This window comes from Coloeus monedula (genome assembly GCF_965178545.1).
Source record: "Coloeus monedula genome assembly, chromosome: 6".
Lineage (NCBI taxonomy): Eukaryota > Metazoa > Chordata > Aves > Passeriformes > Corvidae > Coloeus > Coloeus monedula.
In genome coordinates this window covers 30,472,500-30,487,158 of record NC_138786.1, presented here as the reverse complement: position 1 = coordinate 30,487,158, position 14,659 = coordinate 30,472,500, and the positions used below count along the sequence as shown (strand labels likewise).

The 14,659-nt window shown below is 45.3% G+C and overlaps 1 protein-coding gene across 1 annotated transcript in view; it reads left to right on the top strand.

The window, feature by feature from the left end:
• The window catches only part of GALNT16 (polypeptide N-acetylgalactosaminyltransferase 16), a gene marked incomplete at both ends in the record, with an annotated part of 71,183 nt that extends 57,555 nt beyond the window's left edge, over nt 1-13,628 (top strand). Inside the window, 6 exons of the mRNA XM_082282970.1 lie at nt 645-771; nt 1,713-1,805; nt 4,372-4,455; nt 5,456-5,597; nt 6,883-6,999; nt 13,491-13,628. Coding sequence (XP_082139096.1) covers nt 645-771; nt 1,713-1,805; nt 4,372-4,455; nt 5,456-5,597; nt 6,883-6,999; nt 13,491-13,628 — 701 coding nt within the window. The remainder of the gene's footprint in view (nt 1-644; nt 772-1,712; nt 1,806-4,371; nt 4,456-5,455; nt 5,598-6,882; nt 7,000-13,490) is intronic.
• Between the last annotated feature and the right edge of the window lie 1,031 nt (nt 13,629-14,659).

Below are 14,659 nucleotides of genomic sequence, written 5' to 3'. Positions count from 1 at the left end.
GGTATCTGCTCTGAGCAGTACCCCCAGCAGAGGCAACTGTAACACAGTCATCCTCTTTTTTTTCATTAGTAATAGAGCCAACCAAAATGAGGAGAAGGAGCTATTGTAGGGTGGATAACATAGAGGTATGAGGGAGAGGACCTAGATCTAGACATTGACTCCCTATGCCCTCATCTTGTTCTCTTCTTTCCCCTTGTCTTCTAAACTCCCTGTCTTCCTCACATAATTTGCTTTACACAGTAAATTCTTCCTTTTTAATTCCATCTGCGTGCTGGGATGAGAGTAACAGAAGTCCAAAACACGGTGGGTGTGTGTGTGTGTGTGTGTGTGTGGGAGTGGTCTCAGTCTGTTGCCAAATGCCATCCTGAGGACCTGACATCCTGACCAACCTTGAGGACCCGGTCAAATGCAAAGGTGTCCCACTGAAATGAGACCAAAGAGGAGCAGGACTGGAGAAGGCTTAGAAGTCCCTGAGCCACAATGGTTGCCTTCATTTTAACAAAGGGAGGACAGTGTCTCCGCTGTCATCATGGCATTGCTTTCCCTGATTTTGCTGTTGCAGGCAATACACCTAGAGCAGAGGGGCAAGGAAGTTGCTCTTCTTGGAGCTGTTGCAGCTGTATGACTCTTGGGATCTCTTCCAGAGCTCTCTTTCCGAGTGTGGATGTGTGGTGGCAGCTTGGAGATCGTTCCCTGCAGTCGAGTGGGACACGTGTTCAGGAAGCGCCATCCTTATGACTTTCCTGAGGGCAATGCGCTGACTTACATCAAGTAGGTGTTGGGTAGTTCCGGGCAGCAGCCGGGCCACCTTTGTGTTGGGCATGTCTAAATAAGTCTGAATTCTTTGTTGTGCTTTTGCCTGGTGACAGAGAACAGCTTGTGGCTGAGCATCTGTTCTCAAGGGAAGGATGAGTTGCTGTTTTCTGTGAACAAAACCTGTTCCCTTCTCTGGTGTTTGTACTGGTGTTTCTTATTCCTCCTCAGTCTCTGGTGGCGGGGGTGGGGGAGGAGCAGTACGGCCAGGAGACACCCTGGCCATTCACAGATGCTGCTCTGTGACATATGCCTGGGTATCAGCAGTCCTTGGACATCTCTGGTGTCTCTGAGCTGTACATGCTCTGAGATGAGCCCTGAGGACAACTTCTACTGCAGGACAGATGGAAAGAGAAAAGAGATGAGACAAAGTGCTTTGACAATGAAAGTGATTAAGCACTGCTGCAGGGCCCCAGAGAGAAGGTGAAATCTCCATCGTTGGAGATTTCAAAACTCAACCAGTCAAGACCCTGAACAACATGACCTAATCTGAAGCTAGTCTGCTTTGGGCAGGAGATTAGAGGTTAGAGAGAGGTGATTTCCAAGCTGAATTATCCCATGACATTATTCTAATCTGGGAAAAGGCATACTGTAATGCATGTGATGGTGACAATCAAGCCCGATGTCTTTGCAGAGGAAATATGTGTGAAAAAGTCGTGGTAAACTGTGGCTGTTAAATTTGTAACCTCTGAACTGAAGTGTTCTTGCAAGGCTTTGTAGACTTAACACATTCAATCTCTATCCATCCATACTGCCCACTCTGTTTTGTGTTTGGGACTGTCCCCCACTCCCTCCTGGCAGACAGGCCTTGGGTCTGCCCACCCAGTGTCTGCTTGCTGGGAGGGCAGGTTCTGCAACAAAACATCTCCTCAGCACAGCATCTGCTCATCCCCATGCAGGAACACCAAGCGCACAGCAGAGGTGTGGATGGATGAATACAAGCAGTACTACTATGAGGCCCGGCCATCTGCTATTGGCAAGTCATTTGGAAGGTAAGCTGTCCCAGACCTTGGCAGAAGGGCTCTGGTAAACCCCTTGCTAGCAAGAAATAGTTCTTAGGTCTTCTCTGGGGCTAAGTGTGAGAAATAGAGGTGCTCTGAACGGCTGGCTTGCCAGGGAGATGGTAGCTGGAGAGTCTGACTAATGAGGTTTGCTTCTAATTCACTTTATTTTTTCCCCAGTAACACTGCATAAACCTTTTGTTAGCAGGAGGCCAAAGAGATCTGTAATGAAATTAGAAGACAAGACATTTAAGTGGATAGACAGGAATATTTTTTCTATCACAGCATGCAGCTGTTCTGGAAATGTGAGCTGTGAAGTTACTAGAGCTTGATCTGAAGTCCCTGTGCAAATGCAGAATCCCAGGGCAAGCATGGATGGCAACCCAAGCTGGATGGCACATGGGGCATGTTGCGCTTGGTGCACTCCCCTCTTTCCTGGTGGATGGAAGGTAGTTTGCCTGGTTTGTAGGGCAGGAGAGAGTGTGGCCAATGGTGAGATTTAGAAACACAATCTGCAGAATTGTGCTTCTTACAGCACCTTTGCTAAAGCTGTCTTCAGTCCACATGGGGCTCATTGTTACCAGCTTAACCAGTTCTCTGTGACCCAGAAATCAGTGAAGGACACCAAACCTGGGATGAAAGGAGAGCTTGCCCTCTGTGCTCTCAAACCCCTATGACTCCCAAATAAATGTAAAAATCCCAGGAGTGCTGTATTTCTGTGGGTTTTATCTGCCAGTGAACAAATGGCTATTGTTTTATCAGTGTAAGGTCTTGGCAGATGTGGTTGTATCTCAAATGTGTAGCTGTGTGCACAGGATAATGAAGCATCTCCTACTTATTTATGACAACCAGCTCACTTTTCCTGCTGTACACTGTGCTTTATTATCATGATGCATTACATATCTTCGTAAAAATAGCTTTGCCTACCTAATTTATCAGTCCTTGAGCTGACTGCAGCAGCTGGGCTGGGACCAAATAGCAAGTAACCCTGCTGCCTGTGAAGGAAACCAGACTATTGCATATTGTATGTGGATATATTGCTCATGTGTTTTAGCGGCAAAATCTGCAGTTCTTGTTCACACAGACTTCCTAGTGACTTTACTGGAAGCGTTGGCTGAATAAAAGCTGAAGCAGAGCATAAGGCTTTGATTTCAAGCAATTTCCTGTAGTAACAGCTCTGTGAACCTGCATTAAATCTAGATTATAGGGTGCAAATGCCTTTGTCACCATCACTGACAATTGGGCCTAAAATGGACACTTCTTCCCCACAACTTTGATGTGGATATAAAATCTAAGAACATTCCACTGAGCTATATGGCCTCATGTTATATGTACAGTGGCCTCTGTGAGCTGAGGATGGACATGTACATGGGTACAGTTGAAATTCCTTCCCAACACACAAATGTAGTGTTGCAGCTTAAAGACGAGTTCCTGGTTTCTCTGCTCAATAGGACTGCTGGAGGGAAATCCTCTTCTTCAGCCAGCTAAAGCCAAACAAATCAGCAATGGGAGGACTGCCACATCAGACAGCTACTGACGTGTTGAGTTAATCTCCCCTTATACTCCCACCCTTCCCCCAAACTGCTTAAGAACAAATAATTATGTTCTCCGGGTCTGAGTTCTCCAACCTGAGCCTAGAGCTGCTGCCATTGATGCCTTGATGGCATCCTGAAACATCAGGTGGCTACCTGAAAACAGAGGCTAGACAAGATTAAGAGCATAAAAGCAGGTATTTATTGAAGGGCCCTCAAAAGTACACCTTGGGCAGTCAAGAGGCTACACCCAAGATGGACCCTGGGTCACGAGTTTTTCACACTTTTATAAGTTTGGTCCATTTGCATATCAGGGTTAATTCTCTAATTACAATTTCAGGCAATGAAGTAATTACCCCAAGTTTGCCCCCCGTTCAGAGGCTTTAGTTCACATATTTCAGGGCCTGGGACAACAAGGTGTCCTTGGAGTGCAAACCTAGAGAGGGTTTGTTATGTCTAACCAGAATGAGGAAACAGTAGCTAACAGGCTCTATGAAGTTTCAGAGTTACATACTAAACAGTACAGGATCTGAAAAATATTAAAGTTAAAACCTAAGGTATCACCATGAGCTAGAGACTTGCTTTAGCACACACGAATGAATCATCTGTATGTACCTGAGCACACTTTCTAGGCCTTTTCAGCAGCTGATTGTTGTGCAGGTTTCATGGTATGCCTCTACAGGGGCACCCAGAGGCAGAAACGCTTTCCTGATCTTACAGCAGTTTTATTTCAATGTATTATTTAACAAGGTAGGGCCTGGGCCTTGCCATCGCTCTGAGCCAAAGGAAGTGCAAGAACAGCTCTCTGAAGGTGTTTTGTCTTCCATTTCTATTTCCTGCCACTTGCCTCTCTCTTCCTCTTCACCTCAGGTCACTGCTAGTGCTCTAAACCCAGCAACAATTATGTGGGAGAGTGAGTAATGGCAAAAAGTCACGTAATCTCCCTCAAACCTCCTGGCCAATCTTTGTTGTTCCCTTCCCTCTTGTTCACTGCCTTACTCTCAACAAACTGCCTGTGTTTCCAGTGTTGCAGACCGAATGGAGCTGCGACGCAAGCTGAACTGTAAATCCTTCCAGTGGTATCTGGAGAATGTCTACCCCGAGCTCAAGTGAGTCAGTTCTTTGCTTGTAGAAATCTCTGAAAGATTTGGGAGGTGGGTCACACTGAGAAGATGAGCCTTGACAGCAGTGGGCAAAAGAGAGACTTACACTTGGAAAAGGTTTTCTCTGTTCTTCTTTTTGGTGAGAAACCTCCTGTGTTTTCCTGGCTCGTATTATCACCGCTCTGCAAAAGGTCTGTCTTCTGTTCTGCCCCACACAGCTGTCCCTTGGAGATGTGCAATAGTGTTGTTTTCAGAGGTGTAGGGTGTAGACAAGTGCCAGAGCACTATGCCCCTCCCAGTTTTGACTTGGTCTCTGCCTGTTGGATGCTCTGCCTGGAGGTAGTTGGGCCAAATAGAACTGGACAGCCTCAGTGCAGATGTTTGGGTGGTTCAGAGAAGGCTCCAATGAGTGCCAGCACCAGCTGTCCCTGTGGCTTGCCCTGCCCTGGGTCAGTACACAGTAGCGTTGTGTCCTTGCTCAGCTGGGAGGTAGAGCTGTGTTGTTGGCATGTGCAAACCAGCACACATGGGCAACACATCTTTGCTCCTCAGTCTGTGGCCAGCATGAGTGGAGGCTAAAACATCCAGCTGTAGTCTGGCCTTGACAGGTCTTTCCTGCAGTCTTACCAATGAGACAATGAGTATGTTAGCTGGGGAGAAGACTGAAAAAGCAGGAGGAAGAAGCAGAATAAATCAAGTGTGGATATGGCTTTTTACTGGAAACAGCCTCTTTCAGAATTTCAGAATCACTGTATTAAACTGCTTAGGGTACCCCTAAAGACCCTGATATGCCTTCTGAAACAAAAGAGTACCAGTCTTCTCACCGAGTTCTCACTTCATTTTTGCCTCCTCCAGATATTTCCAGTGAATAGCATGATATTGTTCATTTTCTGTGAAATATAGGGGCCTGTATTTCAGTCAGGGGCAAATTACACCCTTATAAATGTGAAAGTACTGTGGACATGTCTGTGTATGAAGTACAATGTAGCTGTCATTTTACTTCAAGGATTCCTGAAAAAGAGTTGATTCCAGGAATAATCAGACAAGGAGGAAACTGTCTGGAGTCTCAGGCACAGGATACCACAGGGAATATGTTGGCTGGCATGGGAAACTGTAAAGGGACGGTGAACAATCCACCTGTCACTCAGGTAAGGCAGGCTTTGCTTTTGTGCTTTGCTCCTGCTCCTACCCTTTTTATAACCTGAATGAAGAGGCCTCTCGGGCTTTGGTGGGTTTATATGTAGGTGAAGGAAGGGAGAGTTTCACCCTGTAATGATTTTAATAGTAAGCAGAAAAGGAAGCTGTGCCCATCTCTCAGAGCTCTGTTGGCTCAACAGACTCAGCAGTCAGGAATAGAACGTTAAGGTTTTCATCACTCAGAGACAAGAGGTAGTGCTTAAATGCTCAGGGAGTGACAGACTCACTGAGAATCATTTTGGGGCTGTGCTTGGGTAGCACCCTGGCATGTGGGTAAGAGATTTTTCTGGGATCAGAAACCTTCCTTGCTCTGCCAGCTCAGCTGTAGCTGCAGATGACTTGAATTGTGCTGTTTTGCAGATGTGTTTCAGTATAAAGCACAAATAGAGTTTGAAAAGCTGACCCCAGTGGCAGTAATACAGTGCAGGTCTCCTAACTGCAGTGGAGCTGTGATGGTTTATATACAGCTGAAGATCTGCACTCAGACTCTCCTTTAGTGCTTTGGTGACTGAAAGCAGCAGGGAAGCAGCTTGACAAAGTTAAGGGTCACAGTAGGATATTTTATGCCAGAAAATACATATTCACATCTGTTAACTGTTGGAAACTAGTTTGCAGCCAGCATTCAGTGTGCCATTTAACCTGACTCATTGCTCTGTCATTACCACTTGAAATCCCTGAAGCTTACTGCATTTTGTATTTCTTCCTTGGGGAAAGTGTAGTAATAATAGTTGATTGGATCAGATATCCATCTAGTCAGAGGAAGGAAAAAATGAATTGGCTTGTCCCCTTTGCATGCTGGTGATATATGAATATGCTTGCACGTGTTTTGCTTTGCTTGACAATCTATAGGTCCCAGATACCTGTTACAGAACATGTCTGCTATGTAAAAAATGCAGAAGCAGTTGTACATCATGTGTCAGGGCTCAGGATCCTCCTTGCTTTGTAGGCCTGAATCTGTAAAGCTGCAGAGAGAAAGTTCCATGGGATCCAGGGTTAATCAGACACCTCAGATAGTGAGGGGAGCCAGCTGCAGGCTTTGAAATGGTCATGATGCACCCAGCCTGAGCACAAACTTCTGTTCAGGTGACAACTGCTGTGGTAGTCTTCCCAGGGAGCTTTTGGTAGGAAGAGAACAAAAGATAGAGGGTTTTTAAATATCTGATAGAAAAAGCTTTCTCTCCCTCATCTGATCACTGTTGGGATCCTAATGGAACCTTTCTTTTTCTTATTCCAAAGGAGTGGATATTCAGTGACCCTTTAATTAGACAGCAGGACAAGTGTCTTTCCATTACCTCCTTCTCTACTGGCTCTCAGATCACACTGGAAGCTTGCAATCAGAAAGAAGGCAGACAGGTAGGTAACTGGGCACCTGTTTCTAATGCCTTCTTTGCCACATATGAGTGTACCTACATTAGTGCAGCCAGCAGGGCAAACCAGTACTATCAAAGCACATAAAAGTCCTTTCCATCTTCTGCATCTCCCTCTCTGATGTGTTTCATAAGCTTGGATGAATGAGAGAGCGTGTGACCAAGCAGGAAGCGCAGTGTGTGGGTGTCTGCTCTGCCTGGGCCCTTGGCAGCGGGGTTGGCTCCAGCTCAGTAGCACCCAGACCTTGCTTCTTGGATAAGTTTATGTGCAGCCAGATTGGTGCATGGATGGAGCACAGCAGCAAAGAGAGGTAGGTAAGGCAACTGCTTTGAGATACCTGAGGGAAGGGTGGTGTGTGCTATCTTTTGGTTTTTTATTTAGAAGTGAGAGAACTGTGTTCTTTGTGCTGTTCTTTGGACACGTGAGCAGACCTTTAAAACTGAGTGTGCACAACTCAGTTAAGAAATACTGACTGACATAAAGCACCATATGTGCCACCTGAACTGCTCCCTATAGGCAAAATACACAGCAGCAATGTTCCCAACAAAATGCAGGTCTTTGACTTATGCTGTTTCCAAGATGTGCATCCCTGATCTGTCAGGACAAATCAATCATTTTGCCTTACAGCACTAGGTAAGGGATGGCCTCTGCAATGGTTGGGGTGCCCTCAATAGAGATGTGATGTGCTTTTTTATCAGAACTGGGCAAAGCACAGAAAGGAACAACGCAACACTGGCAGACAGCAGATTGGACTTGTTTCATTCCTAGTTCCCATGCTTCCCTCTACACCAAGAGAAAACAAACTTTCTGTCATCTAAGGCTGTGCTGACTCTGTACTTTCTGACACGTCTGTTTTGATAGCCCAAAGGTAGATGGCTCAGCCTTAACCAGTTCTCAGCAGCATCTTCTTTTGTCGGTACTTTTTAATGCTGTATGAATCCTTGAAATTAGTCCTTCCTGAAAGAAAGCACTGAAATCCAGTCCTGGCCATTTATGGAAAACCTGTATAGACTTTCCTCTGGAGGATTGCTTAATGCAGAAATGCCTTGAAGAGTTGTCACCATGAATATGCTGGGAAAACTCTGAGTTTGGATTAGTCTGCAAGGGTATCCCAGGTGGGCTGTGCTTGCCTGCTCCTTTTTCTTGCTGGCAGTCACTCACCCCCTTGCTGTGTAATTAGGTCACTTAGCTTCTTCTTATGTGCCTTGCAGTATTTTCCTTGCTGGCAGCAGAGAGGACTCTAGCAGCTGCCAAAATCAGCTGTCTTTCCCTGCTTCCCTTGTCACAGAAGGACAAGGGTCCCTCAAGGAGGGTGGAGTCCAAGCTATATCAGAAGCCAGAAGCCGCAGTAATACAAGCAGGCTTATTCTGCTGCTGGAATAGGATTTATTGAGTCTTGATGTGTTGATTATATACAGGCTCGTTATGAAGACATACACGCACTTAAGGGTGTGAGCTGTTGTTTTCCATTACCTTATGTGAGCAAACTGCACTTACATCAAGGACTTGACCTAGCAGATGATTTAACTAACTGACTCTAAGCAAGGATTTTGTTTAAGCATTTCAAATAATTAGAGACTGATTTGAATTGCAGCTGCCATTCCAAACTGCCTTGCAGCTGAAGGGACAAGGTGGGGTGAAGTGGGAGAAATGCATTTGAATTTTTAATGCAATTTGGGTTGAAATGCTCTGAAATGTTGGGATCTTTTTTGTAGTCCCAAACTCCCATTTCAGATTTCTACTTGTAAAGCCAATTCTACTTGCAATGCTCAAGTTTGTTGTGTTTCTGGGGAATGTTGTTATGGTTCTTTCCTTCCATAAACACAACAGTAATTGTTGTTAACACTGACATTAGATTTTAATTAGCTTGAAGTCAGTCATCGTGTAAACTATTCCATTCTCTCTCCTGATATTTGAGAGGTTGATTTCCAAGAAAGAGCAAAGCTGGAGGGAACAAATTCTCTCAGTTGCCCTACAACTTTCCTGTCTCCCCATGGACACTCACAGCCCGAAGTGCAAGTGCTGGGGGAGAGCAGTGCTTCCAAACTGTGCATGAGTGTATCCACTTCTCAGATCAAGTGGGCTACTCAGAAAATCAGAGGAGCTCAATGGAGGGTGGAGGGAGGGGAGCTGAGCTACTTTGGAGAGCTGGAAGTGACAAGCCAGAGCCCTGAGTATGTGGTCTGAGTGTGGAGGAGGGGAGCCTGGCCAACATGCTTTGCACGCATCACACGTACAATATCCTAGGAGGAGATGGCAGCATAATAAAAGTCCAGCTTTGAACATCTTTCCTGTCACTGTCATCAGAGATCTGTGGTGAAAGACGTTTGGGTTTTTCTGGATCTAGATTTCATGTCTGTGTCTGAGTCATGAAAAGCAACATTTCTGACAAAAGACTGTACATGTGATAGCTTTGGTTTTTAGTGTCCCGGGGTTAGATCATTATGACAGCACCACACAGCTCCTAAAGTTGGTTTCTGCTTTCAAACATACTGAAGCTGTGCCCATGCTACACAGCTGTTCTGCATTAAGCATGTCCCAAGGACAGACAATTTTATTGTTAATTTTGAGTGCTAACAACAGTCCTTTTAACATATAGATAATACTCTAGCAGAGGCTTTAGACTATTACGAGTTGTGTCTAGAGTATTACCTCAAAATAAGTCTAGAATTTTGCAGGCAGGATGATACAAAACAATAGTCACGCTTTAGATGATTTTTAGTGCTGTCAGACTCCCTTGGGTTCAAAGAAACCAGAAATGAAATCTATTTGGCAACATGATCCTGTTGATCATTCAACAGCAACAGCTGGCACTGCTAGCAGAGGACCAGCCAAAAGCTATTCTGCATAATCAGAAGTAGATTTCAAACCAGATGGATGTTATCCATAATGTTATTTGGAGAATAGCATTTTTAGTTGAATGCGCAATATATTATTGCCTTCAGCTTTGTTTTTGGCTCTGACTGACAGTAGGAGTGGTGTTTTAATTTGTATTATAGCGAGGACAAATAGAAGGCAAAGTGAGAGTCAGACACTAAAACAAGAGAATGAAAATGAGAAGCATTGGCACAGTATTTCCCAACAGAACAAGAAATGCTGAGAAATCCTATTAAACAGTTATATTTCATTAAAATGTTCTGAAGGAATGAGACCTCAGCGTGAAAATAAGGACACTGAGTTTTCTTGTGAGACAATGTTTGAAATTCTGTGTCCCTTTGTATGCCATTGGGAAATTTTTCCCACTTTACTTCTCAGTATATTACCTGAAGATGAATGCAATTTTATATAGAGTATCCAAAAAGAAAAGGAGTGAAAGCCTGTCTACTTTGAAAGCACCTAACTCAGCATCTTCATGATAATAAGTAGGTAACACAATACTGGCAATATGCCATACCTTGAAAGTAGTTTTCAGGAGGCAAGAGTTTCTCTCAGTTGTGATTTAGTTTTAGAAATTTAAGTGCTCAAAGGAAGGCAGTACTCAAAGGAAGGTGGATGCTGGTGTGAGCTTTTCCATCCTCTGTCTCTGCTCATATATTTAAAATTTAGTCTTCAAGACCAGCTTCAGGCTTCCCATGGCACTGCAAATACACTCAATTAGAACTTACAACATCCTTGGCTACTCCAGTTATCAGCTCTCCATACATTTCTGTTTGAAGTATCTCTGTCCTCATGAACAAAATTTGCCTTTCTCAGCTATGCCTCCTGAGCTTGGCCGATTCCACTGTTTCACAGTTAGGGTTTTGAGAGAAGCCCTGGACTGCCTGGATTACTGGGGGTTAAAAGAAAACTTTTGATTACCCTGAAAAATTAGACTAGTGTAAACAATTTCAGCTCTTGTATATGTTGAATAGAAGAGTACAGGCTTTTTCTGACTTTTCTCTTAGTAACTGCACATGGACTGCTTCTTTTCAGCCACTTAAAAGTATTTTGAAATTATAGATAAAAAAAGAGGGAGAGAGAGATTTCCAAAAAAGTGGGGGAAATTTTGGGTTGACACTGGGAAAGAGGATCAAGACACAACATTTCAAAGAAAATATGGATTCTTTTTTTTCCTTCCTCCATCTTCACTCCAAACCTACTCTGACCAGTAAACTGTATTATCTCCATCTGCACAAGAAAGGGAGACCAAAGAGGATTTTCAAGCCAACATTTTTCAGATTGTGCAATGCCTGTATCTTCCAAAAGCTTTCCTTCCAAGTACAGGCCAGTCATAATGTCTGGGTGTAGGAGAAGAGAGGACTCCCTGTAACGTGCACATGACATGCTGGGCTTTCCAGTGGTGTGACTCACTGAGAAGCTGATTGATTTTGTTAGCAGCAGTAAATGTCCTGCTGTGTCTGTTGCTGCAGACTCCCTACTGTCGTCACAGTGGGTACCTGCTCAGCATGTACAGATGCCACAGTAGCAGGTCTCTCATCTGAAGGAATAACATGAGCAAGCCTCCAGTGGTGCTAGTTTTCTCCTGAACAGCGAGGGGGAAGAAGAAAACCAGTGTCTCTTGGTAATTGCCTTGTCCTCCGCCTGAAATCTCATAACAGCATCTTCTTTTACAGCAGGGTCTTTTGGTGAGCTGTGGGGTGTGTGGGAGAGGCAGCCAGCAGGCCTCCTCTAGCCCATGCACAGGGGGATGTGGAGACTGGGAATTCACAAATACAGAGAGGTAGTGGGAAAGTGGGAGGGCAAGGAGGAAGGTGGGATTTGGAGAAGGTCAAAAGGCTCCTCACTGGGGCGTCTATGACACTGGAGATGCTGGTGGGGAGGCTGTCATGCAGCAATGGCACCAGCTAGGCACAGAGCACGGCTTGCCAGGGGAGAAGGCCCCCTCCTTTACACTCCATCATTACAGCTGCTGCTTTATGGTACTAACTCTTCCTCAGCTCTTTGTAAGGGAGGCTTCTGCCAGATGGGAGCCAGATGGTTCTGGGACCTGTGTAGGCAGTGGGTTGCAGCAGCTGGGGAGGGCATTGTAGTGCAAAGTCTACATTGTATCTCCCTGTCCATCATCACTGCGTTCCTCTGCCCCTTTCTCTGTTAAAATCAGCTTCTTCCTGCTGCACGAACAGCTCTCCTTTAGCGGTATCCTGTCAAACAGGGCTAGCAGTACTGCAAATTGGTGCTGCCTCTGGTATTTAGACTTGAAGAAATATATGATACAGAAGCAACAGGTTACTCTGGGCTTTGCAACTGCCCTGCCCTCCAAGAAACATAACAGCTGCCAGCAATATGTGAACATAACTGAGTATCTTAAACCACACAGCAGGTGGCAGTCTTTTTGCTGTGCTACCCAAGAATTAAAATGTTTGTAGGTTTTGACATTGCCCAGATATTGCAGGAAATTTTAAAATTCCCTTTGCATATCTTTTCTGCAATACCCTTGAGGTCCATCAGTGTTGTCAAACACTTTCTTCATCAGTCTCATGGGTTAGCCAAAACATCCTCATAATATTTCTAAGCTGTTTACTGACTGAGCACCCAGACCACAACTCTAACTGGGTCATCTGTGCAACTGAAAAGAATGAAGGGACAACCCCTGGAGCCTGGACCCCTCGATCTTCTCAACCTGTTGAGCTCAGCTGTGCCCCACTTAAGGTGAATGGCAGTACCTCATGTGAGAGATCCCAAATCCACAGACTCATTTCTACTTTTTTCTCTTCATTATCAGCCACAGTGTTCCCAGGTTTTTTCCAGCAGGGATGGAAAGTACAGCCCTTTCCCAGTAGAATTTTCAGTTCTTTCAGGACGTATTTTTTGTTTCCTGGTAAGTAGCACAACCAAAGTGGACCTTCAGGAAAGGGGTGTATATGGGACTTTTTGAATGTGATGAAAGAAGAGATGAGGGGACAATGGAAGAGAGAGAGATCCAGTCAAACAGCAGGAAGTATGATTTTTTGCTTTCTGTGGACAGGCTGCTTTCTGTGTTGGGAGACCTTTCAGTGCTTTGCTTTGCTTTCCATGGATTGGAAGGCAAGCATAGGAGGGTTTCAAGTTTTGGCAGGTATCTGGATGCCCAGGACAGAGAATGGCAAGGAAACCATGACTATAATACGCTTTGAAAATGCCACTACTTGCTCATTTTTGTGTTGATAGAATCACACAATCATAGAATATGCTGAGTTGGAAGAAACCCATCCAGATCACTGAGTCCAGTTCCTGGCCCTTCACACGACACCCAAGAGTCACATCATGGGGCTGAGAGCATTGTCCAAACGCTTCTTGAATTCAGACAAGGCTTGGTGCTGTGACCACTAGTGCCATTTGCCTTCTAGATGCTTCTGAGTCTGCAGCCCTGTAACTCAGCTAAACCCTAACCCTACCTAACTGCAGGTATCGTTAGTACAGGCAAACAGTGATTTAGAGATGCTGCCCATACCCAGATTTTCATTCTCCCCAGCTGTTGGAATTTATTACCCTCAACTTGAAGTCACTGTTCTCTAGGGGAATGGAAGTAACATCATGTTTTTTCTGTCTTCTCACAGAAGTGGAAGATGAAAGGCAGTTTCATTCAACACTTTGTCAGCGGTCTCTGCCTGGAAAACCAGACTGGAAGAGTGGTGACCAACCCCTGTCAAGCAGGTGTACCTGGCCAACAGTGGGAGCTGCTACAAGCAACATGATGGTAGCACAGAGATCTCCTTGCTTCTTTGTGCATGAGACTTTGGGAACAGAGGGGGATCAGGAAGGGAGGAATGGTTTTGTATGTCTGACCCTAAATGTTTTCATTGTGCCCATCAATAAGCCACCATTTCAGCTGAGCACTTGATGTTTTTGAGCTTTTCAGATAAGAAGCTGGGGAAGAGAGGGATCAGGACAGTTGTCGAAATCTTCCTATCTATTAAGTCCTGCTTTGTAGCTGATGCCTGTGCACAGCTGCACCTAGGGATGGAGGAGGACCTAGCCCAATACTTGGAGTGACCCGAAGTACCTTGCAGCTCTCCCCATCCTTTCCTTTCTCTGCATCCAGAGTTCACGACCTTCAGTCCAGCAGCTTTAGGCTATGCTTGTAAAAACATTGGTAGCTCTTTGTCTTCCCTGGCTTTTTGCTCTAACATTGTGCATCATTTATGCATATGTCTCTCAGTGAGGACTGGCCAGAAGAGTCATCATGATCATTGGAGAAGCTGGGAAAGAGCTAGCAGATCCTGGGGGCAAGTTTGTCACCTCTTTTTGGTGGGCCCATTCCTTCCTCTGCCCAGAGTAGCTGCACTACAGCCAAATGTGCTGAGATTGGGCAATGCTGACAAGAGAGATTGAAAAGGGACAATCTGTTTTACCAGCTTAACCAGGGATTGTTTCAGGGACTATTCCCTGTTGAATTCTTCCTTCCAGCTTTTTTATGTGTGGAAGGCCAGCCCTGCCTCCAAGAGTGATCCAAGCCTGCAGGTTCAGGGTCCCATGTTCTGGTGGAGGCAGTCAGAGACAGGTGCCAATACGCTGGGATGTTAGGGAAGCTGGGACTGTTCTCTGGCTGCTCTTCCTGGTGCTACCAGCCACTGCCCACTGCAGCCCATACTGAAGGTTGTGCACAGAGCTGCGTGGGCAGCACACACAGACAGAGGTGCTGCACATGGCTCAGGCCTGTGGCAGGAGCCCACCCAGATCCCCACTGTGAGAGACACAGGGGGACAGCCCCTAGGTCATAGCAGAC